Source organism: Aulonocara stuartgranti, assembly GCF_965226115.1.
Source record: "Aulonocara stuartgranti genome assembly, chromosome: 1".
Classification (NCBI taxonomy): domain Eukaryota; kingdom Metazoa; phylum Chordata; class Actinopteri; order Cichliformes; family Cichlidae; genus Aulonocara; species Aulonocara stuartgranti.
In genome coordinates this window covers 40465037-40491751 of record NC_138939.1, presented here as the reverse complement: position 1 = coordinate 40491751, position 26715 = coordinate 40465037, and the positions used below count along the sequence as shown (strand labels likewise).

The window sequence follows — 26715 nt, the reverse complement described above, 5'->3', positions numbered from 1 at the left end:
GTGGTACTGCACAACTTGGTGTAAACAGACTGCAGGTCAGGAAGCTCTGAGGGAATGATGTGTTCGGCAGAGCAAAGCACTCTTTGGAGAGCTCGTCCTGCTTGGTGCTTTACCCATACCAGGTGCAGGTATTTCCCGTCAGGATGGTGTAGGAGTAGAAGTTCTTGAGCACCTTCAGAGGCAGATGGAAGTCTTTAAGTCTTTTGAGGAAGAAGAGACACTGCCGAGATTTAGGCCAGTGCTGTAGGCCAGTGTTGTTGCTAAGGATTGTCTCATTGCACTGAAGTCACACTGGGTTAAATATTTACACTTGGGTTTTAAGGGGTATTTGTTTTTTTTTACGGGTTGTACGGAAGCCCCAAACGCAATTTCATTGTTCTTTGACAATGACAATAAATAAATACTTGACTACTACTACTACTACTCTCGATTTACTGCCTCTGGGTTCCTCTAGGGCCCACAGAGGCAAAAGCTCTGTCTGCCTTAGTTCTAAGCCTCGTATGCTGTATAATAAGTAGGCCCTGATCACATGACCTCAGGGACCTGCTAGGGACATAGGGTTGTAGAAGTTCAATAATGTAAACTGCTGCTTGTCCATGGAGAGCTCTAAAAGTCAGAATCAGAATCTTAAAGTGGAATGTGAATTCAATGGGGAGCCAATGCCAAGATGGCGTCACATGTGAGTACTGGAAGATTTGGTCAGAAGCCTTGCTGCAGCGTTTTGAACAACCTGCAGGAATTCCAGGGAGTTTTTTCTTACACATATAAACAGTGAAATACAGTTGTCCAAACGTAATGAAATGAATGTATGAATAACAATCTACAGTTAAGTGCGTGATACAATACGGCTTAATAACTTAGGGCTAACTTAGTTTAGCCTTTGTTCTTTTTTCATCAGTTAATTTTTTCCAGTACTAAAAAACTGTTTTCAGCATAAATCATCACTGGGTGTTGCTGATGTCTGAATCTGAGTTAGGGCTGCCACGATTTGTCGACTAGTCACGATTACGTCGACTATCAAAATCGTCGACGACAAATTTAATAGTCGACACGTCGTTTGAAGGTTTGTAAGATCGCAAAACACGCAGGAATAAAGTAGCAGGATTTAAGAGTGTAATAACGGACTGAAACAGAAGATGGCAGCACTGCATGTACAAGGATGCCAGCTGCCGTTAAACCCCGAAGAAGAAGAAGAAGAGAAGCAGCTGTGTCCCAGAATTCATAGCGCGGCCCAGCTCAGTTTCCAACAATGGCGGTAGCTAGTTAGTTTTAATATTACTCTTATTATTCTTTCTGGGTCACAAAATAAACGTTTAACATATTTTCAGGCGAGAATGTAGCTGTGCAAACCTCAAATATCTGCTCAGTTTATCAGGACACCACATATTTTCAAAAGCGCTCCGACGTTTTCGGAGACGTCTGTTACCCACTAGCTCGATAGCGAGCTGGGGGCTAGGTCACTAGCGCCGTGAGAGCACCGGACTCCCGGCAAATCGTTTTCAAACCCACCGCCGTCTTTCGCTAGTCAGGTTAAATATATATGAGTCACTTAGATAACTTAAAATGTTATTGTTTGGCTTTTTTTTTTTAGTATTTTATTTGTTCCTGAGTAAATCGGTTTGTCTGAGATTAAAGTTATAGTTTTTACACAGCTGAATAAACGTCAAGCAGACAGCTGATCATCAGAAGTGTGAGATGCTGGAGAATATACTCCGTTGTCCTGTTATATTTTAGATAGCAAGGAGTTTATTAAACTTCACCGAAACAATCTGCAAATTTCATTAAAATTGAATAAACTATCATCTTGTCTTTATTTTTAGTTAGCACCTTAAAAGCTTAAAGCTGTAAGCTAATGATAGTTATATAAGAGCAGATGCTGCTGGTGCAATAAGCTGTAGTTTTACGTCCAATGGATGATGATCTGATTAGTCGACTAATCGCATAAATAATCGGTGACTAGTCGACTATCAAAATAATCGTTTGTGGCAGCCCTAATCTGAGTGCAGCTCCTGTAATCAGAGAGAAGAATCAGTGTCAGATGTGAAGTTTATCCCTCAAAGCTCGAATAAAGTCTCATTCTCACCTGTCCTTACAGATGTGGAGAGAGAGAAATATGCTGCTGTTTGAACACATTTAGTATTCAGCTGTTACTCTTACAGTCTAACACTCATAATAAAAGTACAGTAATGTTAGTTAGTGACTGAGCAGCCCAGTGGCTTTTCTGTTTCTCATATAAACCATTTCTAAACTTCTGTTTGTTATTTATGTTTCATTAATCCGAGGTTATAACCTGTGAATTCGACTACTAAAAAGTAATTTCTGCATTGTTTTGACTACGAGAAACAATTGTCACAGATTACATTGGGTCAAAGTTACCAGGAACAGGTTTTTTTTTTTAACCATTTACAATATTTTTACAGTCAAACAGAGTAACACCTATTGTGTCAAAAGTGACTGGGAATACTTTATATTTCATATGTTGCCCATTTCTTTATGCTGTATTTAGAATGCTTGCTTGGCACATACTGTTTAAAAGGGCAGTGTCCCCTAAAAGCCAGCAGATGCTCCTTCACTGTGACGTTTGGACTTGAAATATAGTGGCTGGCACTCCACACACTTGCCCCAGACCTCTCCGATCACCGACAGTTTGTCTTCGTGATGACAACCTGGTCCTGTATCGTGGCTGTCAAAGAGAATCACCCGAAAAAACATGTAAGATTATTGGAGTGACATGGTGGCCTGAAACATTGACTGACCAGACGCTGCATCCCATAAACTGCTGGTTGAATATTTCTGGATCTGAATTCATTACTCAACATCCAAAGATTCATCTGTGCTTTGATCTGTTTCTGGGTTACTTCCTTCCAACTGTCTTTGTAACTCTGTTTTTGTTTCCCCTTCAAAGTTTGCCGCTATGGTTTAGATCAACACAGTCAGTAACTGTTCGAAGCAGGATTTGATGTCATCATCCAGGACACAGCAAATTTTGCAGGTTCTAATGAAATTTTCAGCAGAAAACCTAACGTGATTGTCAGGTGGGGATAAGTTCCTGAAGTTCTTGAATGTGACAGCAGCGTCATCTTCATCACTGAATTCCTCCTCATCTTATCTTGGTCTGGATTGCACAAATTATATTCAGTGCTGTCTTTAGCTTCTGACACTTCCTCCTCTATTTCATCCTCATTGTCAGTTTCATTCTCTCACTTGTCCTCACCAGTGTAGTGATCAACTGTGTAATCAAGAGCCTCACTTAGGGTATATCAACCTGCCCTGGTGTTGCCACATAGTTGCCTCTTTGCTTTTTTGGGGGGGCTTTGCTTCCAAAAAAGTATTATAAACCAAATTTATGAAACAAGTTTGATGCCTTTGAAACAATGTTTCAACTGTTTGTGAGAACTGCCAACACAGTTGGAGTTGTTCCGTGGAAGAGAGGCTCTACTAGGGAAAATGTTTCTGTAGTGGTTGCCAGGGAACCCAAGGAGTGTGTTTTGCGTTTGAGTGTGTGGACTCTTTTGTGGACAAAGTCATGGAATGTTCAGGTCAGTCTGATGAAACTTTTTTCAAAGCTAAATGTTTTAAATCAGTCAAATTTGACCAGAACTCAACATGAGGGTGAAAGAAAGTACAGCTAACAACCATACTAAATTCATTTCCTTTGCAGCCATACGTGTCTCCACAGTTACAAATGGTAGCACAGGTTATGAATGCCAATAGAGATCAAAGACTTAGTTTTAGCTTCAAGCAGAGTGGTGCTGGAACTTGAATGTCATGCTAAAGTCCCTTTATGTCAAAAGAAACTGTGGCAGAAGTGAATTGTTGTGCCACTTGGTGCCACTTGGCTCAGGCCATTTACCTGTGGCCTGAGCATCACTCAGGCTCACACATTCATGTAGCTTATTTCACTCTTTCTGCACCCCCGTCTTCCTCTTGTAAACTTTTTCTTGGATTATTAACTTTTATGCAATGAGTGGGGTTAGGTTCAAAGGTGGCAAATGACATTCCAACTCCAGCACAGATTTGACGCTTAAGGTTTTTTCTTTGTCTGATTTCAGTGTTGTGGTCTGAAAAGGATTTTCACGATGCTGCCAGAAGAAATGACACATGGAAAATGCAAGAACTCATCAAGAAGGGTGTGGACGTCAATGCCAAAAACAAAGTAAGCATGCTGAAGCACAGACTTTTCTGGATGTCAGCAGTTGATGGCTTTAAAAATCCAAGCCTTGGGTCCTCTAAATTCTCATTTTCTTTTCTTGCCTAGTCTCATTCTGGCTTACTCTGTTATGTGGCCCTGGCCATGTTTTGAATCGGTGTGTCAGTATGTCTGGTCTGTTGTGTATGAGTGTTCTGCACCTTTAAGAGTCTGCAGGTCCTGCTTCTGATTGGGGGAGCTGCATCCCAAACAATATGTCTGGCAGTTGTGGCTGAAATTTTAGTTGGTCTACTTGACTGTGGTTTGGTTTCAGCAGAACCCCCATTTTTCACTTCTTAACTGGAGTTTGACACTGCTGATATTTTCTTATTTCCTTGTCCTGTTTTATAGAAGTCAACTACCTTTTCCCACAGTTGTTTGACAATAAATGGCATCAGCCAACCACTAACCATGAGTGAAAGAAATGTTTTTCTTTTATCATCTATATGCATATACCAGAGTATGTAAACTTGGGCGATCGTGGCTCAAGAGTTGGGAGTTCGCCTTGTAATTGGAAGGTTGCCGGTTCGAGCCCCGGCTTGGTCAGTCTCGGTCGTTGTGTCCTTGGGCAAGACACTTCACCCGTTGCCTACTGGTGGTGGTCAGAGGGCCCGGTGGCGCCAGTGTCCGGCAGCCTCGCCTCTGTCAGTGCGCCCCAGGGTGGCTGTGGCAACAATGTAGCTTGCCATCACCTGTGTGTGTGAATGGGTGGATGACTGGATATGTAAAGCGCTTTGGGGTCCTTAGGGACTAGTAAAGCGCTATATAAATACAGGCCATTTATGAACACAACTGTATACTAACGTCCTGTCCCAGGATAAACACAGGCTCTGATAAATATCTGTCCTCTGTTGTCTAGAGTCGGTCACTATCTTTCTGGTTTTATTCACGATCTGGAACAGATTTCTCATTGACTGCTACTGCTCTCAGTTCCTTGTCCTGCTCATCAGTATTTTGTAACTGGTGTGATACACAGTTGTACTGAAAGTCTGAAGTGAACAAAGGGAACCCTTGACCAATATTCAATTCCAAACTAACAGGAGACCATATTATCATTTTATTGTCGTCTCGATGGACCAAAGTTACTTCGAAGACTCCTGGGTTATTTATGTATGATGAAGTTAATTGTAGGGCTGGGCCATATCATACCGTTCACGGTAATACCGGTATAATGTTGGGCAACGATAAGAAAATGAAATATCGCGATAGAGTATGGGTGAAACGCGCATGCGCAGTGCCTTTGTTTTCATACGCACATGGTGGAAAAAGCATGGCAGCGATGGAGAATGAGAAGGGCGAGAGCGGATCGTTGAATGAAACGGATGAACCAGAATTGGTTTGTAAAAATGCTGCAGCTTCAGTGATGTGGAACTGGTTTAGCTTTCGTCCGTCAGATACACAACAAAGCACATTTTTGATAGAGCATGTTAGCGGGCCGTCGGCACTTAAAATTTGTAAATTTGTCTTAGAATAACTAAGCTGTCCTGGACTTTGGTCCACCTATATGCATTGATGGATAATATTTTATAACATAATATATTATATGTTATACTAAAGTCCTTTTTGAGATAATGCCCTGGTTATTGTCTTGCTTTGTCACGGGTTGCTTAGAGGATCCACTCGCAGGACTCCTGAGTAGCGTTTAAACAGAGACTGTTTATTTACAGATCTTCACCAAGTGTATGTACAGACAGTGCGGGATTAGTGCTATATACAAGACGTGAGGGGCATGGGTCCAGGACTCCAGGGAAAACGGGGAAATCACACATGCGCTCAGTTCAATCCGGGTCCGGGGAATCTAGGAACAAAGAAACACTCGTTAAGTCTCTGAGACAGAGGCACAGGAAACTTGAGCTAGACGTGTACTGACTAGAGCCTTCACAACAATCCAGCGTTGAACAGCTGATCTCCTCCCTCTAATATACCAGCTGGTCTGATGAGGCCCAGGTGTTCACAATCCAGGAAGGCGTGGACCGAGGGCGTGAACCCGCCACAGGGCTCGCAAAATCGCTAGCCCGACGTCCCAGAGCTAGCGATATCTCCGGGCGGGCGACCAAAATCTATCTCAGCCCCGCCCGTCGGGCTATATGATAACCCAACAGGCGGGGCTGAGCCATGAGTTCCGCCCTGGCAAAACAGGGGAGAGAAGGAGAGAGGGGGAGAGAGAGGGAAAAAGAGAAGAGAGGAGGGCTAGGAGTGGAGAGATTCTGATCAGCACCTGGCTGATCCTGCAGGTCGTGACATGCTTGGTACAGACTCATGGTACATGGTAAATGGCCTGCATTTGTATAGCGCTTTTCTAGTCCCTAAGGACCCCAAAGCGCTTCACACTACATTCAGTCATTCACCCATTAACACACACATTCACACACTGGCGATGGCAAGCTACATTGTAGCCAGATTATGTACGGAAATTAAAGAAGACCTTATTAGCATGTTTGTCAAAATGTGGACTATGTAGTGTTGTTGTTGTTGTTGTTTTTATGTAATTACTTATCAAATTTAATTACCAGTTATCCCTAAACATTTGAACCAGTGATAATCAGAGACGGTGATCAAAGATCATCAAAGATGGTGTGTCCACTGTGAGCGACCATCTTTGAACAGAGGCGGGGTTTACGACACCAACTCTCTGCCATCTATAATCCAGTTTTGAGATCCCTCCCCAGACGCCTTAACGCCCACTCACATCCTGGGCCATCTGACCTCAGGAATTCGCATGATAAGGTGGGGCCAGGTTTCACAATGAACACACCCAAAACTCTGGCTGATTGGGACCCACACCCAGTTTCACACCTTGGCTCAGGCGATTAGAGGATCATCAGGGGGTCCTTTTGTCCCTCTGTGGGGGGAAACTCCCACTGGGTTTATATCTGGGACTCTCCACCATTTGACCTTAGAACTGAAGAAGCTTCTTGGATGAGAGGTGAAACGTCTTCAAGCAACTTAAAGAAGTCCAGACGCTTTTCTTTGCAAGCTCCTTTGACTTGTACAAAATGTTTCTGCACCATGTTTTTTGAAATGTATATTTGTTATTTACAACCGGTTCGATCCTGGTCGTTGTGTCCTTGGGCAAGACACTTTACCCTACCGCCTACTGGTGTTGGCCAGAGGGGCCGATGGTGCGATATGACAGCCTCGCTTCTGTCAGTCTGTCCCAGGGCAGCTGTGGCTACAACTGTAGCTGCCTCCACCAGTGAATGTGAGAGTGAATGAATAGTGGAATTGAAAAGGACTTTGAGGGTCTCAAAAAGCGCTATATAAATGCAATCCATTATTATTATTATTATTATTATTATTATTAAGCAGAGAAGCCCAGACCTCCTTCTCCCCAGACACTTTCTCCAGCGTGTCCTGGGTCTGCCCTGGGACCTCCACCCAGTGGGACATGCCCGGAATACCTCACCCAGGAGGCACCCAGGAGGCATCCTTGTCAGATGCCCGAACCACCTTAACTGGCTCATTTTGATGTGGAAGCATAGCGGCTCTACTTTGAACCCCTCCCGGATGGCTGACCGCAATCTTGTTCTTTCACTACCCAAAGCTCATGTCCTTAGGTGAAGGTGGGGATGTAGATCGGCCGGTAAATTGAGAGCTTGGCTTTTACACTCAGCTCTCTCTTCAGCACAACAGACCGGTACAGCGTCCGCATCACTGCAGCCAATCCATCTGTCGATCTCCCCTCACTTGTGAACAAGACCCGAGATACTTAAACTCCTCCACTTGGGGCAGTAACTTGTCCGTTACCCAGAATGGGCACTCTACCCTTTCCCAGCTAAGGACCACGGCCTCAGACTTGGGTGTCCTGATTCTCATTCCTGCCGCATCGCACTCAGCTGCCACAAGAACGAATGAATGAGCTCAAAGGAATTATTATGGACAAGTGATTTTAATCCAAAATGTCAGCACTAACAAACAAGAAATACGCTGTGCTGTTATTGTCTTTTGTGTGTGTGTGTGTGTGTAGGTAGGCCGAAAAGCACTGCACTGGGCAGCAGGAGCTGGGAATGAACAGGCTTTGCGTCTCCTACTGGAGCATGATATGGACATTAATGAGACTGACAGTGTAAGTAAACTTGAACTGATACAAGAACAATTTCTCACTTCCTTAGTTACAAAATTCCTTTGTAAGTTCAAGGGGGAAGCTGAAAGGGGATTGTATTCTGTTACAGATGTGGATAAAGACAGCGGCACACACCTGTTCCTGTTACAGTTTGGTTCGGTGCATTCATAGTTGGAACATTGTGGGGTTGTCGGCATAGGCTAGTCTGTGCATGCATGCAGATGTTGCGCTCATGCGGACCCTACTAGTCTCGCAAACGTGGTAACGATAACACGCCCATAACACCATTCCTTGATATGGGGAATAACTCACTGTGGATTTGTATTGTTGCTGAAGTTATTTTACCCTGGGTTTTGCTGTCAGTCTGATACATCTACCACACTAATTAACACTAATTAAATTGATATTTAGTTCATAATGGGTAGTGACATTTTTAGAATAGTTAGAATTATAGCTAGTAGCTTTGTCTGTGAATAGCCCTACAGCCATATCCTGCTTGTAAGCCCATGTGTACAATAAGAATTCAGTAATCTAACAGTTAGCTAAAAAACATGCCTTCAGTTGAAATGGTTGAGGGTAGTTCCCATACTCACCTGACATGCTCGAATCCACTGTGTCTTCCAATGAGCAGCCACACCAATGTTTGCCAAAGTTGTTCAACTGGTAGTCATACATCAGTATTCCCCTGCATTGGTTCTGGTTTTCAGGGGGTACCATCAGTTGTCAGACACTGGGGGTCATTTGGCTGTCTGTTTTCTCTGTATTATTGTAGGGTCTTTACCTTTAAATATAAAGTGACTTGCAGCAACTGGTTATGTGATTTGGCACTATATGAATAAAACTGAATTGAAAATAGAATTGCTATACCTTGTGAAAACCATCATTTAACATAATCTTAGAGAAATTTGACAATGATGGGTTTGTTATGCTGTCTGTGCATGCAAAGAGCCAAAGTTGTGTTAGCAACATAATGCAGTTGTTTCTGTCCTGGATGCAGTTTCCATCTTACTGTCACGGTCTTGTCCTTTTTGTGCAATAAGAATAATAGCAATGTACATATACAAACTGTGGACTGTGCCACTATTTTCGTCCTCCAGCACACACTAAATTCAGCTGATTGTAGCGCAAGTGCAACTGGAATCGATAGGCAGGCAGACTAAATTCCAAGGAATTAAACTACTGGGAACCAGTCTTCTAATAGAACCGGTTTTTGATTCCCATTCCTATGTCAGACATTTTTCTCTGTGTTCTGATTCATTAGTTTGTAAATATCGTCCACAGTTTGGGATGAATGCTCTGCTTCTGGCATCCTGGTTTGGTCACCTAAACATCCTACAGATCCTGGTGTCCTGTGGAGCCAAGCTCAACTCTGAAAACAAAGTAAGAGCTGCCATATTTCATTGAACTGTTAAAAAATCTGAATTTAACAGGGTTTCTTTTTTTTTTATTGGGTTGCAATGCAACTTATTTATAACAAGGTTATTGTCTTGACCTGATATCCTTTTCATCTTAGGACGGTCTGAATATGCTGCACTGTGCTGCTCAGCGAGGACACATCAGAGTATTGGAGTTCATCTTGGCGCACCTAGAAGGCATCAGTCTAGATGGAGTTGAAAAGGTGACGGACTACTAGCTTTACAGAGCAATTTTGTACTAACTGAGTCATAAAAAGAACAAACACTTCCTTTCTTTTCTCATCTCCTAGCAAAAAATTATTTGCGCAAAATACACTGCCCCCCAAAAAGGAACATTTTCAAAACATAAAATCATGTTGGATATCTATACTGATATGGACTAAGTAATGTGCTAGGAATAAAGGATGCCACGTCACTTAATGGAGTGGAAGTGAAAGTCAAAATATAAAAAATGATGCCCTCACATATTATTTTTTCAGTGGTGTAAAACTTGTTCAGAAAGTTTTAGCAGTTAAATATAATCCTACTGTGGTGGACCACTGGAGGCTCGACTCACACCCAGTTCTGAGGAAGTGTTGTTGCTGTGTTTTGGAGGGAAAAGTATTCAGTTGTGTGGTAATGAGTAATACATGAGGAGTGTTAGTCAAGAGCCCTCGTGTCGCCTGTGTTTACCTCCACCCCTGACTCAAGCATGCTGCAGCCTGATGGTGGCACCGGCTCCGCTCTGGATGCATCAGCGGCTGCCAGACCTCTGCCTCCTGCTGCAGCTGCCTTTGCCAAAAGTCCGTGCCAAGTCCGTGCCAAAAGTCCGGCAGCTCAAGCGCCACGCTTGAGCTGCCGGACTTTTGGCTTCACGATCCCCCGTCGTGGTTCGTGCACATGGAGGCTTAGTTCGCTCTTCGTGGCATCTTGGCTGACGACGACACGAAATATCACTATGTGGTGGCCTTGCTCGACCCGCTAGCCACCCGTCGTGCATTGACTCTCCTCTGGGACCCAAGGGAAATACACCGCCCTTAAGGACCTGCTTCTTCGGCGCTATGCCCTTTTTGACGCAGAGCGAGCCGAAAAGCTCCTCTCCCTCTCAGGCCTGGGTGGCGGTACGGCTCTGGAACTGATGGAGCACATGCTATCCTTGCTTGGACTGGACAACAGGGGATTCCTCTTCGCTCTTCGCCCACATCTTCTTCCGACAGCTGCCGGTAGCCGTGAGACCCAGCCTCGCCAACTCTCCGCTCCTGGGTGCGAACGATTATCGCTCCCTGGCTGAGGTAGCGGATCGTATTCTCCTGCCTCGCCGGCGGCACCTTCCACTTCCCCGCCGACCTGCCCCGGAGCATCCCACCCTTTGCTCATGGCAGAGATCGTGGCGCAGCGGCGCCGTGGACAGGACCTCTGTTTCTACCATCAGCGTTTTGGCGCCAGAGCGGGCCGCTGCCTGCTGCCTCATGCTTTTCCGTCCCCGGGACACGGGCCCCGCCAGCACACAGTAGCGGCCGCGACCGCTGGTGACAAAGAAAAACGGCTCTTCATAGAAGACTCGCGGTCCAGGAGATGTTTCCTGGTCAATTAGCTCTAGATTCCCTTCCAAATTCGACCCCTTCCAGTTTGCCTACTGGCAAACTCACTCCATTGAGGATGCCATCTCCTTGGCTCTGTACCAGAACCTTGCACACATGGAGAAGAATACCATCATCCCACAGCATCTGGTAGGCAAACTGGGAGACCTAAGCTTTAGCCCATCACTATTGAATCCGGTACAAAGCGCTTTGAGTGCTTTACTACTTAGCTGACCAGATCAACATCCCAGAAATTTTATTTAGTTGATGCTATACTCAGATTAAGTGTTTCCTTACATGTTTGAGCAGTGTATAAGCAGTATATCAATAAATCAAGCTGAAAATGAATGGAATTTTTATTATATGGATATTAATGGAATTATTATATCTTGTTTGTAATAATAATAATACTAATGCATACTTTATTGATCCCTGTGGGGAAATCCTGCTCTGCATTTAACCCATTCACTCAGTGAAGCACTCAGTGAAGCACTATTGTATACACTATATGTAACATATGTGTATGTCTTTCTGCTCAGTCAGGGAAGACAGCTCTACACCTAGCTGCTGAACATGGACAGCTTGAAGCAGTTGAATTTCTGATTGGAATGGGTTACATGCCTGGTTTGAAGGACAAGGTACACACACACACACACACACACACACACACACACACACACACACACACACACACAACCCCGTTCAGCTATCTTAGTGAGGACCTTCATTGACATAATGCTTTCCCTAGCCCCTTACCCTAACCATTAAATATGAATGCCTAACCCTAACCCTTACCCTAAACCTAAACATAACCTAATTGTAACCCTGACACTAAAACCACATTTTGAGCCTCAAAAATGCCTTGAAATGCCTTCAAATTTGTGAGGACCAGGTTGTGTGTCCTCACAAGTGACTGTTGGTTCTCACAAGTATAGCAGAATGCAGATTTCGGTCCTCACAAAGATAGCTAGACATGGACACACATACACACACTTTGAATCAGCAGATGTGTTTAGCCATACAAGCAGAAGCTGTGCAAAAAAGCTTTGTTAGGCTCTCCCATACTTCTGCCAAGGTAATTTGTGCTGAGCAGCAGCCAGCATTTCAGAGTTTTGAAACTGACTTGAAAAGATGTGTTGAAATGTTTATAAAAACAAGGCCAAGTGAGAACCATGACTATTTACATTGTAGATTCTCAATGAAGGCATCAGAACTATGAATGAACACACATGGAATTATGAAGTAAACGAAAAAGTGAGAAATAACTCAAAACATTTTTTATATTGTATATTTTCATTCAGATCAAAACAGCCACCCTTTGCTTTAATTACTGCTTTGCACACTGTTGGCATTCTCTGGACGAGCTTCATGTGGTCATTACCTGAAATGGTTTTCCAACAGCCTTGAAGGAGTTCCCAGAGATGCTGAGCACTTGTTGGTCCTTTTGCCTTCACTCTGCGCTCCATCTCATCCCAAACCATCTCCACTAAGTTTAGGTCAGGTGACTGTAGAGGCCAGGCCATTTGGTGCAGCGCACCATCACTGTCCTTCTTGGTCAGATAGCCCTTACACAGCCTGGAGGTGTGTGAAAAATAAATGATGGTCTAACTAAACGCAAACTGGATGTGATTTGTGTATATGTATGTATATATATATATATATATATATATATATATATATACACACCCAGCACGCCCCTGCGGGCGGTTTATCCTTCAAGCTCGGGTCCTCTACCAGAGGCCTGGGAGCTTGAGGGTCCTGCGCAGTATCTTAGCTGTTCCCAGGACTGCGCTCTTCTGGACAGAGATCTCCGATGTTATTCCCGGGATCTGCTGGAGCCACTCGCCTATCTTGGGAGTCACCGCACCTAGTGCTCCGATTACCACGGGGACCACCGTTACCTTCACCCTCCACATCCTCTCGAGCTCTTCTCTGAGCCCTTGGTATTTCTCCAGCTTCTCGTGTTCCTTCTTCCTGATATTGCTGTCATTCGGAACCGCTACATCGATCACTACGGCCGTCTTCTTCTGTTTGTCTACCACCACTATGTCCGGTTGGTTAGCCACCACCATTTTGTCCGTCTGTATCTGGAAGTCCCACAGGATCTTAGCTCGGTCATTCTCCATCACCCTTGGGGGCATCTCCCATTTTGACCTCGGGACTTCCAGGTTATACTCGGCACAGATGTTCCTGTACACTATGCCGGCCACTTGGTTATGGCGTTCCATGTATGCCTTGCCTGCTAGCATCTTGCACCCTGCTGTTATGTGCTGGATTGTCTCTGGGGCATCTTTACACAGCCTGCACCTGGGGTCTTGCCTGGTGTGATAGACCCCAGCCTCTATGGATCTTGTGCTCAGAGCTTGTTCTTGTGCTGCCATGATTAGTGCCTCTGTGCTGTCTTTCAGTCCAGCTTTGTCCAGCCACTGGTAGGATTTCTGGATATCAGCCACCTCCTCTATCTGCCGGTGGTACATACCGTGCAGGGGCCTGTCCTTCCATGCTGGTTCCTCGTCTCCCTCCTCTTTCTTGGGTTTCTGCTGCCTGAGGTATTCACTGAGCACTCGGTCAGTTGGGGCCATCTTCCCAATGCGTCCCTTGCCCACCGATGCCTTCTTGTTCCAGTAGCCCACTTTTCGTCAGGGTGCCCTGGTTCCTCAACACCTGACGCGGACCTTGTTGATCCGGGCGACGTCCGAGCCGGCATGCCTTCATATTTATCTGTCTCGCTCATGTCTGCGGTAGGCTTGCTTAGCATAGGGGGTCTAGCCTTAGGACCCTTACTGGATACAGACGCCCCAGGCAGGAATATATATATATATATATATATATATATATATTAGTTATTATATATTGTTATGTCTGGATTACAGAAAGAACACACGCCTATGCACCTAGCAGCAAGCAAAGGGCACGCAGAGATCCTACAGAAGATCCTAGAGACTGGTGTCAGTGTGGATAAAAGGAATATAGTAAGTATGATGATGAGCCTGTACACTTAAAGGGGTATGTTCAGAAACATTTACGAATCCTTCTCTTTTGTACATGTTTATTCATTTTAAGCGGTATAAATTACATTTTCTATCAGCCCACAGTGAAAAACCCATAATGACGATGTTAAAACGTGTCTTAGTAAATCTAGAATATTTCTTAAAAAACACAAACCAACATTTTTTAAAAACATGTCAGAAATACTACTCTCACTAGATGCGGAGAAGGCCTTTGACAGGTCGAGTAGGTTTCCTCTTCTCGACCCTGTCAAAGTTTGGCATAGGCCCTAATTATATTTCCCTTGCTAAGCTGCTTTACACAAAACCTCGGTTAACACAAATAATATAACTTCTAGTCCTTTCCTCCTCCACCGCTCTACAAGACAAGGGTGCCTTCTGTCCCCATTGCTATTTTCACTTGTCATAGAACCTCTCGCCATTCAATTACGCTCTACAAAGGATTATAAAGGAATAAGGAGATTTGGTGTAGAACATAAGGTGTCTCTCTGTGCCAAAAATTCTGACAGTTTTAACTGAATTTGGGAAAATTTCTGGATACAAAATCAACCTAACAAAAAGCATATTGTTTCCTGTTAGTTCTTTAGAAAAGTTAGATAGCGCTACATTGACTTTGTTTCCTTTTACCGTCTCAAATACTTTCAAATATCTTGGAATAACTGTAACCCGTGAATTCTCTGGCCTTTTCAAACTTAATTTTATTAATTTATACCATCAAACTGAACAGAACTTGGAAAGACTGTCTAAACTGCCCATCTCGCTTGCTGGACGAGTAAATATCATTAGGATGAGCACTTTACCCAAATTTTTATTTTTGTTTCAATGTATCCCAATATTGATCACAAAAACTTTTTTCAAGAAAATAGACCAGTTAATCTCTTAGTTTATCTGGAACAAGAAGACACCCAGAATGAAAAAGACATTTCTCCAAAGACCCAAGATTACAGGAGGAATGGGGTTGCCTTGCTTTCAGCTCTGTTATTGGGCCTGTAACATACGTTGTATGTCATTCTGGGGTGGGGAACATAGACCTGATTGGGAACGGATGGAAAGTATGACTTTTTTCTCTAATACTCTTAAATCTTTGGTTCATTCAAACTCAGATCTGGGTAAGCATAAATGTAAAAATCCGGTAGTGTCTGACTCACTAAAAGTTTGGTCTCAAATTAGAAAGCATTTTCATTGGCGTCAATGTTCAATCTTTACACCATTAATTCATAATCAAGCATACACATTGTTCTCAGGATCCACATTCCAGTTATGGACTTCCAAAGGGATACACACAATCAAGGATCTGTTTATTGATAATCTCTTTCCTTCGTTTCAACAACTTCAGCAAAAAAATTTTCCATAGAAAAAGATTTTTCAAGTATTTACAAATACGTCATTTTATTAAAGAAACGTTTCCATCCTTTCCCAATGAACCACAAAAGCTAGTTTCAGATGATCTGTTCCCGATGAACCCGCTAAAGAAAGGAGCTATTTCCAGGATCTACAACCAACTTTCGCAAATAGACAGTACAACTACATTTGATCACTTGAGAAACAGTTGGAGTGAGGAACTGGGTACTAACATCACTGAAGATCAATGGACCAAAGCACAAGAACTGGTTCACTCCACTTCTGTCTGCTGCAGGCACGGACTGCTACAATTTAAGGTCCTGCATAGGCTCCATCTGTCAAAACTGAAGGTTTCAAGGATGTTTCCAGGGGCTGACTCAAGATGTGATCGATGTGGCCAGAATTCTGCCTCACTGTGTTTGGACATGTCCCAGCATCGCCACCTACTGGTCTAAAATATTTAAAACATTGTCTGATATTTTTAAAAAAACAGCTCCCCCCAGACCCAGTAATGGCACTTTTTGGTGTAGCTACAGTTAAAAACTTAAATAACAAACAAATTCATGTTTTGAGCGTTAAAACATTGCTTGCAAGACGCCGTAGCTGCCATCACCAGTGTGTGAATGTGTGTGTGACAGGATATGTAAAGCGCTTTGGGGTCCTTAGGGACTAGTAAAGCGCTATAAATACAGGCCAGGCCATAATTGAGACACATTTTTTTCTAAACACAGAGTTACTATGGCTTTTAAACCCCAAAACACACTGTGCCAAAAATTGGTTCCACCAACACAAATAGAATAATATAGTGTTCGCTGTTAAGTGCCAGGAGGTTTGCCATGATTTGTACATCTGGGAAACCAAACAAGGTTGCATGGCAATTATCTTGGGGCAAGATAGTAACCCCAAGTTTCTCTCAGATGCATCCAGCGCGCGAAGAATGTGTGTGAACATTAGATAAAAAGGACTTACATAGAAAGCGCTATACAAATACAGGCCATTTACCATTTACCAAAGAGCATGTGCGAATGGGTGTGAGTCCATTTACCATTTACCGTTACCATGATAGTTTACTTGTTATGCACCCCTAAGAGTACCGAAGAAAGAGCCCATACATCTCTATGACAACCGTGTGCCCACCCCTGAAGCCACCCATTCTGCCATCCCAAACCAATCCCACCATCAAGAACAGCGTCCCACAGGGAGCAAGGCTTTGCAAGCCATAGACCCAGATGAACGGATGCCCCCCAGATCCAGCACCTCTGGACAGGGTGCAGGAAACAGGGTTGTTATAAAGGGTTTAACAGAAGTGTTGCATTAATTGTTTAGGAATTATAGAAATTTTTATACTCTTTTAAACCTTTGAGGCTCAAAAGCATTTGGATACATGGCTGCCAAGCAGTTTTGTGGCCATTTAAGACTTTTCCCATAATTATTCTATCAGTAATTAAGCAGAGATATAGAGATAAGTGTTGAACTTACATTTAGTAGATGTCCAGTGAAACCCTTTGTATGAGGTCCAAAGAGATGCTGACACAAGCGAAGGCTAAGATTGAACAAATTACAGAAATTGTAATTGCCAAAACACTTGTGTACCTAACTGTGTGTTGTGTTGCAGACCAGAGCAGCCTTATGATGTCCAGAACCTTAAAGAAGGGTGAATCCTATCAATCAGTGGGTCCTGCCACTGAAGCATTTTTCTTGTTTTCTTTTTAGCCATCCACTCACCCATTCAGGGTCATTGATGGGCTGGAGCCTATCTCACCTCCATGGGGAGAGATGCAGGGTATACCTTGAACAGTCTGCCAATCTGTTACAGTGCTAACACAGAGAGGCAGACAACCATTTACACTTGGCATTGGGTAGCTGTTTACTGGAACACTTAATATGAGTTTTAAGGAGATGTTGATGAAGCAACAGAAGCCATCATTAAATGAAAAACTAAATAAACATATCAGAGAGAGATTAAAAAGTTTTATGAGGAGCCAAAATAACATTTGGGACATTTTCAACCAGAAGGAATATACTAGCCAGCTCAGACAGTTTACAACAAGGTGTACACCACTGGTTACGCTCAAGAACAGGAAGACCAGATTTGAATTTGCCAAAAAATAAAAGAACTTTCACAGCATGGGGAAAAACTATTAGTAATGTTAGTTTATGTGGTTTCCTCAGTAAACTGGGTGAGGTAGCTGACTCCTAATCACAGCGATTTCTCTAGTTTCAAGTAGCCTGGCCCTTTGACCCAGGACCTGTTGGCCTTGCAAGACCCTTCTAAGCAAAAATGATTCCTACTCACCAAACTCTTGGGATCACTCAAGCATTTTGAACCTGAAAAAACACATTTCTTCATGCTTGTGAATAATAAGCTTTAAACTGTAAAAACCTTTGACCTTGATTGTACCTGTTGTATTGTGTTGTTGTAGGATGATCTCACACCATTGCACACGGCAGCTGACGGAGGTCACTATGAATGCGTTAGACTTCTGCTGGATTCTGGCTGTAATGTCAATGCACAAACTAATGTATGCTTGTTTACTTAAATATGCAATTCAAGAGTGGGTTGGCAGTGTTATTTTCATGAATTAATATTTATCTTCTGTCTGTAGAGAAAAATGAATGCTCTCCATTATGTGGCACAGCATGGTCATGACAGAGAGGCCAGCTTGCTGCTGAAGGCAGGAATCAATGTAGATGCTATAAACAATGTAAGCACTGTTAGCTATCTCCGGAAAAAAATAATTATGATAATTCTTTTAAAGTACCCATATGCAAAAGAAATAGAAGAAATTTATAAAAGACTTGCATAAGATTTGGCTTACTTCATATAAGGCTTATATGATTTACTCATGAAAGTGGCCACTTTCTCATTACTTTCATATATTGTTTTAGTAAGTATCCAAAACAAGTTTCATTTATATAATTTATCAAAGGATCTTATATCTGTTTTCACTCTTGTATGCTTTTCACACAAGTTTCACATAACACAAAGCTTTATAAGATTTATATATATCTTTTCCATATGGGTATTCTTACACAGTGGTATGTTAGCATGTTAGCATTTTGGTGCATAAAATGAAGAAGAAATCTAAAATTAGGCAGTAAACACTTGTAAACGTTTTAAAAGTTAATATCATAGAGAGCAGCTTTTTAATACCTGTTTCTCTTTGAAACAGCAACACTGCACACCACTCCACCTGGCTGTTTTCAACAATCACACAAAAGTTGTACGATTGCTTATCGATGCTGGCAGCAACCTGAATGCCACTGACATTGTAAGTACAAAGTTCCACAGCCACATGAACACAATGCATAATAAAATGTCCTATAATACAGTAATTTTACTTAATGGTTGTCTGTCATGTGGGCGACAGAGGCAGCAGACCGCACTACACATTGCCTCAGAACATGGCTGGCATGACCTGGCTGAGATGATGCTGATTTCTAGAGTTAGTCTCAGTCTAACTGATAAGGTACCACACACAGCTTCACACAGAATATTATGTACACTGCTCAAAACAATAAATGGAGTACTAAAGTCACACATCAGACCTTAAAAAATATTCATGTTACTTTGACGTACGTTTTGAAATTCATTGAAAACAAGAAGGGGTCAGGGGTCACAAAGGTCAGTGAAAACCATAATCATCAGCCTTTTGAAGGCTGGATGAGATGGTGGATGGTGGTGGGGGGATCTCCTCCCAGATTTGGATGAGGGATTCAGGTGTGTGAAACATGAGGGCCAGGCAGTGACATCAGTGTCTTCATCATTATATAATTGCCAGGTCACTGGGTATTGCCCTGCAACACAAACCCAGGACCGAGTGCATTAAGACAAGCTCTGAGGATTTCATCCCAGCAGTACAGGGTACTGTTGGCTAGCATGGTTAATGATAAAGGAGCTTTACACAACATAATTTACCAATTCAAACCTGCATACACACAATTCTATCTAGCATTCACACTGCGATGAACTTTCAGCTCTGGCCTGTCTCCTACTATCTGCTCCTCACTCTTCAGACTGTGCTGGGAAACACAGGCTACGTCCACACTAAAATTTGAAAATGGCGTTTTTGTCTGAAAACGCTCCTCGTCCACACTATCGTTTTCAGTCGTTTTCACAGAGTTGTGCGTCCACATTGAAACAGCCGAAAACGCTTCCGTTCCAGTCCTGCGCATGCGTGAAACGCAAGAAGATTCGGCCTGCCTCATTTCCGTCTGCCATTTATTTACTTTTCCGGCTCTTTGAAACGTCGCGGCAAATGTTGAGGAAAAGCACCGAGTTTTTTAAATGGACTAACAATGAGCTGGAGTTGTTGCTGCGAGTAACACAAAAGTACAAAGTTGCAAAAGCGAGTGAGAGTTAAAGAATTTGAAGAAAAGCTCTGGAGCACGTACAGACTGATATTAATCTTTAATAGCGCTGTCAAAACTGAGAGCAAACAAAACAAACGCTGTATAATGCCCTCCGCTATCTTAGTTTGATTGGTCACATGACTGCATCACATCACTAAAATGTGTCATCGTTTTTGAAAAGGCTCGGGATTCGCTGTCCACACTGCAACACGAAAACGGCTTTGGATAGCGTTTTCAAAACGCTGCGTTTTCCTTCACCGAAAACGGCGTCTCAGTGTGGACATGGCCACAGTGTAACCTGGATGTGCTGCAGGTACTCTCTCATCAAACCAGTACTGACGAGGATATCAAAAAGCAATTCTAGGAGAGAATAATGGTCTGTCCCATCACCTGCAGAATCATTTACTTTATGGAGATTGTCTTGGAACTGTAAGAGCAGTTTGGCGAGGAAGAACAGCTAGCAGGTCCAGCGAGCATGTGGTGTGGAGGTTAGCTGGATAACTCAAAGTCAGTCAGTTAAATCGAACAACACATTTATTTGATGTTAGCAACATAAGACCATACAAGCCAAGTCTCCACGGCTCTACTCTGTCCGTACGTACATGTGCGGAGATGGGTAGTCACCGGCGCCAGCCCGTTACAAAGGTATGGTTTCTCTCAGAACAGACACACAAGCATGTAATGGCTGCCACACTATACTCACACACCCACTACGAGACTCCCCCAACTACTACAGTTGTTAAAAGTCCGCTTGTTCATTGTAACTGTTTATACTACGTTACCCATGATGCACCTCGGTATCTGTACTTCCGGTTGGGAACGTGTTCAGCGCAGTTCTGCACAGATGAGAGGTGTGTCGGAGGATAACGTATTTACTTGCATTCCTGTATGACCACACACACCCATATACACACTCACACCCCCTTTACCTGCATGTGAATACTGTAATGCCTCCCTACCAACGCTGTACATCCTGTTGATGTCATCTGCCACCTCCTTAGTAAAGTAGGGCAACCCCCTCTAGTGGTGCTATAACACAGTAAGGTTTGTCTTGGAACGTCTTCAGTACACCTGTTTGATTTGCACCAAAAAAAGGTGAAATTAATTGATTCACTTACACTTCCGAAGACGACAGCTTGATATCCGTAAAGTTTAACTTGTGGTTGATGATCAAGTGTTCCTTTACTTTTTTGAGCTGTGTATTTCACATTGTACACTAACAAATAAAAACAGTTTTCAGTTGGTGCATTGATCCTTCTATATCATATTAATTAAGATCTTTGTTACGCTAGTCTTAAGTAGAATATTTATCTTTTTTCACACCATTTGAAACCTTGATGCGTAGTTCACTTTTTCTTTGTCCGGACAAAGTTAATCTTGTAGCACAGCATCATGATAACTGTTTTAGTATAGATTCAGATCTATGACACTCATAGCTGTGTCTTCTAACAAAGCAATGCTTTTCTGGCCATCTAATGTACACAGCAGGGAAAAACATGTCTGGAAGTGGCAGCAAGAGGAAACCATGTCGTCCTGGTGGACATGATAATTAAAGCTGACCGTTTTTCTAAATGGGAGAAGGTAAGTGTTGCTAACGCTATATTAATACTAAATACACTCTCCTTATATGAAATCTGTGCTCATATTCGATAAATACATTTTCACTCTTTTCCAGCGTATCAGCACCCATGTCCTGTTGAGTTTTTCACATTATATACATATTAATTGTTTTGGATTTTGTAATAAAAAAAAAATCCTGGCATACAGGCATAGTTATAAAGAACGAGAACAACTCAGAGCATACACTATGACTAGGTCTCCAAGATGCTTAAAACATAAGAAATCAGGAAGGGGCATGTAAAGGAATTTCTTTTACTTATGTATTAATCACATTATTTTATTGTATGATGCCTTGGTGCCACTGGATTTTAACATGTCTCACACTCATACAGTAAGACAAATGGTGGGGGTGTAGTAAGGAAGTTGGGGGAAGCAGACGACTCCACAGGAAGAGTCTTTTGTGTCTTTGAGGACTCTGGGAGGCAGCAAGGGAGTGTGAAACAGCTGTGTACTGCCTTTTGTTCCTGGAGAAGGTATTTAACTGAGAGCCATGCTGGGCTCAGACTCTGCTGACCGTCTGTCCCGCGGTCATGCAGGGACTTCATCAAGCTTGGTTGTCTGTTCTTTGTGTGTTTGATTAAAGAATGTTAGCTACCGCTCACCGCTCGTCTGCAGGCTTTATTTAAATGGAAAACTTCCACAACAGGCAAAAAAAAAGCTTTTTGCTAAAAAAAAGATTCAGAGCAGAAGTTTTTTGCACTGCATTTTAAAATGAAAACATATTGCATTTATTTACAATTAAAGACACAGAGCAGAAAGTGTGTTACTGTTTTACATCCACAGACACACAAGAAAAGAAGCAGGCAACATGAGGTCAAGTTATGGCAATTTTATTTGTGCATTTCAGTTTTTAAAAAACAAGCAAACGTCCCAAGAAGAAGGATGGGGTGAAAGAAAGGTGGAGATTTTAACATTAGGAGGAAGAAACTATTGATGCTGCTGAGTCAGTTCTTTCTCAGCAGTCTGCTCCAGAATCCCCTCCTGTCCTCAGCTTGCTTTTCTTTTTCTTTTGCCTTCAGTTCGTTTAAGGTCTTGTTGAGCTGCTCCTCGGCATCTTTAAATTTTTCTTTCAGCTGCTGTTTGGCCAGTTTCCCTTTGTGTTTGAGGAGCTCTTTAGCTTCCTTTTTGTGCTTTCGTAGTTCTTTCAGTGCGTCTTTGCAGTCTTTCTTGGTCACCGTCATTTCTTTCTTGAATACCTTCACCTCAATTTTCTCTTCTGCAAGTTCTTCTTGCACTTTCATCAGTTCCTTCTTCATGTTTTCAGTGTGACTCTTTGTATCTTCCATTTCTTTCTTTGCTTCCTGTATTTTCATTTTCTCTTCCTCCAACACTTTTTGAGCTTCCAACAATTCTTTCTTCAAATTTTCAATCTCATTTTCTGCCTCATCTTTACGTCTTTTCTCCTCTTCAAGTTGTTGCTTTACATGCAGTAATTCCTTCCTTAGTGTTTCAGCTTCAGCTGTTACATTTGCAGCTTCTTGTGTTGCCAACTGCATTTTCTTTTTTCCCTCTTCAAAAGCTTCCTGCACCTCCTGTAATTCCTGCATCACATTTCCTGCCTCCTTCTTTGCAGTTTGATATTTATTGTTGGCTTCTTGTGCTGTGCTTTTCTCTTCCTCCAATGCTTTTTGAGCTTCCAACAGTTCTTTCTTCATCTTTTCATTCTCCTTTTCTGCCTGTTGTTTTCCCATTTTCTCTCCTTTAAGTCTGAGACCCACATGCAGTAATTCCTGCAATACTACATCAGTTTCAAACTGTGAATCTTTAGCTTCTCCTCTTGATTTTTCTGCCTCTTCTTTTAATTTGATATTTTCAGCCTGTATCATTTGAAGTTCTTCTTGCAGGTTAATCAGCTGTACTGAATTGTGAGGTGAAGCACTCGCCGATCCTCTTCTCGTTCTCCCCTGATTCATTTTGGCCTTTTAAACAAAGGAGCCAACGTTTTGTAGAGGAGTGAAGTGAAGTTTTCGATGTTTCTTCGTCAACTGTCGTTTGTCCTGCACAGAGATGCTGCTGTAGATGTGTCTCTAGCTGTGTCTGGATACAATGAAACATGCTGGAACTAAGTGCTTGTGTTGCACAGTTCTACTGAACATTCCATTTCATGCATGCTCCGCCCACATGGTCAGGAATGTCAGGTGCTGCATCGCCAAAGGCTGCTCCCGTTGCCTAGCAATAACAGCTGTTTACTTTTGGGGTCTGGTTCATTATTTAATAAAGAAAACATGTCCAAGTATTGGGTGCTGAGGCTCAGCGCATATTCTAGCCTGCTGTGTGGGTGGGCAGCTAGAAATCACTGGTGGGCAACATGAGTGAGGAGAAAACTGGAGCAGCCAAGCAGGGAGCTGCAGGTTGCTGGTTTGAGTCTCTGTTCAGATGCTGGTGTCTCCTCTCTCTGAGATGTCTGCAAACAGTCCCAGATAAAACAATAAGGATAATAAACAAACACGTGACTAAAATAACAGTTATGACTCTGATGTGTTTCATGTGTAGCAGGATGGCCTCTATACAGCAGTCGCTGCAAGCATCCACATCGCCACACTCACTTTTCTTTAAGCAGGCGTGCTGGGCTCCTCCTAAGGAAAGTTTGAAACTTCATTTCCTTCATGCTGGTGAACTTTTTACCAAATATTTCCATCAAAGCTTCTCCATCACTGACAGGGATTGTTTGGATCTTCACACTCATCTCCACCAACCCTAAAAAATGAGTCTCACTTTGCTCATATAATGCCAGGAGTGTCTCCATATTCCACAAAAGTCTGTGCAAACATGTAACAGTATCCCATATTCATATGAATATTATTGATATTATAACAAAAGCTGTCACCAACACAATTGTCCCAAGTGCTTTTTTTATTAGTTATTGCAAATGCTTGATTGCAGTTCTTGCTAGATGACAAAACCACGTATTAGGTATAGAAGGAAATGACTTTTGGAGGTAGCAAGGGAGTGTGAAGCTTAAGGTGTAAAACAGCTGTGTACTGCCTTTTGTTCCTGGAGAAGGTATTTAACAAACCAGCTAAGTATCTTGTAAATTCTTTGTGCTAGTTTTAAAAGCAAGAGGTACTGAGAGTTTGTTTTCTTTGTACATCATATGCATAAAACGTGATAACATCCTTTTAACTTCGAACGACTCACAAAACTTTCTCCCTGTTGAATTCAGGATCACGGGGGATGTGAGCAGGTAAGAAGACCTCTGAGCTTCAAACAGGACCATCAGCCAGAGACACAGCACTTCCGTTCTGTCTTATGGACCCTCGCCACAAAGCATCTGTGTTATGGGGAGTGGAAGATTCTCGCTCAGCATTGGGACTTTAGTGAAGCACATATACAAGCTATAGAACAACAGTGGACAGGTGAGCAGTGCTGAGTTCCTAAAAAAATTATTGACAGTTTTATTGCTATTTTTATTACCTTTTTTGTACTTGTTGGGTTTTTTCATATATATATATATATATAAATCTTTACACAGGAAATCATACAAGTTTGAAAAACTGTAATATAAGGCCTGTAATGTCTAGAACCATAGAAGCACTGTTTCATGGGTCCAGTGATTTTATTGAAAATAAATTCTCAAATTTGGCACTGACTGATTCACTCTACAGCATTCTGAGTACCTGAGGTGATTAACTCTGGTCTAGGTCAAATTTAACCCAGATCAAGAATTCTTTCTACAATTCTACTACAACAAATGAACTACAGATCTATTTAGAATATATGGATAGTCTGACATGAGTAAATGGATGCTTAATCCTTAATATTTCAGAGAGCAGATGGTGTTGTTTTTCTTTTGGTTTTTTTACAACATCACTTTTTTGTAGAAAAACGTCTATTATCATACAATATCTTGTCTTATAATGATGACCTGAAGCACAACTACAACTGCCTATACCTGATACCTGAATCTTGGTTAACCAGAGAGATAAAAGCCAGGAGAATAAACCAGATGTTCTCCACTGAACTACCCAAAGTATAGTCTGAATGGCAGCAGAACAAAATGAGAACAGCCCCGCCAACGCTGGAGACAGAGCAATACTGAAGAGTATATGTAAGAAGGATGCAACACATAACAGAAATGCTCAGTGCCTAGTGGATCTAAGAGCAGACTGCAACAACCTCCCTGAAAGGATCCAGTAACCATCACAGTGGCAGACATGTCAAGCAGAGGGATTGGACAGCACCATTCCCTGCCATGTTTAACACCTACTGGATAGGGAAGCTAACAAGCTAACTCCATTAGCATCCTGCAGCACAAATGAACCAGGTGCTAATGGTTGAGACCCACCCGGAATGTCTAACCGAAGGCTGTCCTGATCCCCAAGGATCCCAAGAAGGGGCCGGTCCCATCCAACTACTGGCCAATAACTTGGCTAAACTGCCCACCAGATTGCCCTCCTCCTGAATGGTAGATACTGTACCTCCGTCCATCCAAACCCACACTTGTCCTTGTTGGACATAGTTGGATATAATTGCTAATCTTTCTCTTTGGGTAGATTGGTCCTCCAACCAAGAGCAGTCTCTCCAAGATGACAGCAGTTTGCAACATGGATTGTAATAAGTTTTTCAGCTTTTGTACACTGTTGCAAGAGTTACATTCTGGGCACAGCTTTTTTCTTTAATTCCAAATGCCAGATCTTTGACACCTTGCTTTTAAACTCTATTTGACTTTTAACCTGTTGAACCTTTTTTTTAATTTAAAGTTGAACTTTAAATAAAATATTAAATTATATAAAATAAAATATTGTTTCATTTTGTTGGAGCACTTAAAATGTAAGATATCAGGATGTCATTCAGCTTTGCTTACTGGCCAAGTACCTCGCTTGCTTAACGCTGGTCTGTGGTTACAATACAGACCCAGTGGACTATATGAACTAGTTAGTTACTGTGATTCTATAAATGTTCTGATGGTATAAGAACTGTCTACAGTGACTGTGTTTAACTAAAAGTTCAGATGGATAATGCTTGATATAAATCTAAATTGAAGGTAAGAAAAGCTTCAAAGATCATGGTCACCGGATGCTGTTAATCTGGCTTCATGGAGTGCTCGTAGCTGGAGAAAACCCTACCAAAGGCCTCTATGAGGGGTTGGTGGAAATCTCCCGGACAGATTTGGCAGGTGAGCTAATCAGGGAGGTCACTTCCTTTCACTGGTCAGACTATTTGTCAG

General features: G+C 42.4%; 1 protein-coding gene across 2 annotated transcripts in view; it reads left to right on the top strand.

Annotated features, from left to right (window-relative positions):
- ankdd1a (ankyrin repeat and death domain containing 1A) overlaps positions 1 to 26715 on the top strand; it is a 41177-nt gene that overhangs the window by 12686 nt on the left and 1776 nt on the right. The window contains exons 2-14 of one of the 2 annotated variants that reach the window (XM_082530935.1): positions 4053 to 4156; positions 8157 to 8255; positions 9534 to 9632; positions 9766 to 9870; positions 11766 to 11864; positions 14100 to 14198; positions 17999 to 18097; positions 18182 to 18280; positions 18749 to 18847; positions 18947 to 19045; positions 21414 to 21509; positions 24712 to 24904; positions 26533 to 26664. In XM_082530935.1, coding sequence (XP_082387061.1) covers positions 4053 to 4156; positions 8157 to 8255; positions 9534 to 9632; positions 9766 to 9870; positions 11766 to 11864; positions 14100 to 14198; positions 17999 to 18097; positions 18182 to 18280; positions 18749 to 18847; positions 18947 to 19045; positions 21414 to 21509; positions 24712 to 24904; positions 26533 to 26664 — 1422 coding nt within the window. The remainder of the gene's footprint in view (positions 1 to 4052; positions 4157 to 8156; positions 8256 to 9533; positions 9633 to 9765; positions 9871 to 11765; positions 11865 to 14099; positions 14199 to 17998; positions 18098 to 18181; positions 18281 to 18748; positions 18848 to 18946; positions 19046 to 21413; positions 21510 to 24711; positions 24905 to 26532; positions 26665 to 26715) is intronic. The other variant, XM_082530936.1, reaches the window with a different exon arrangement.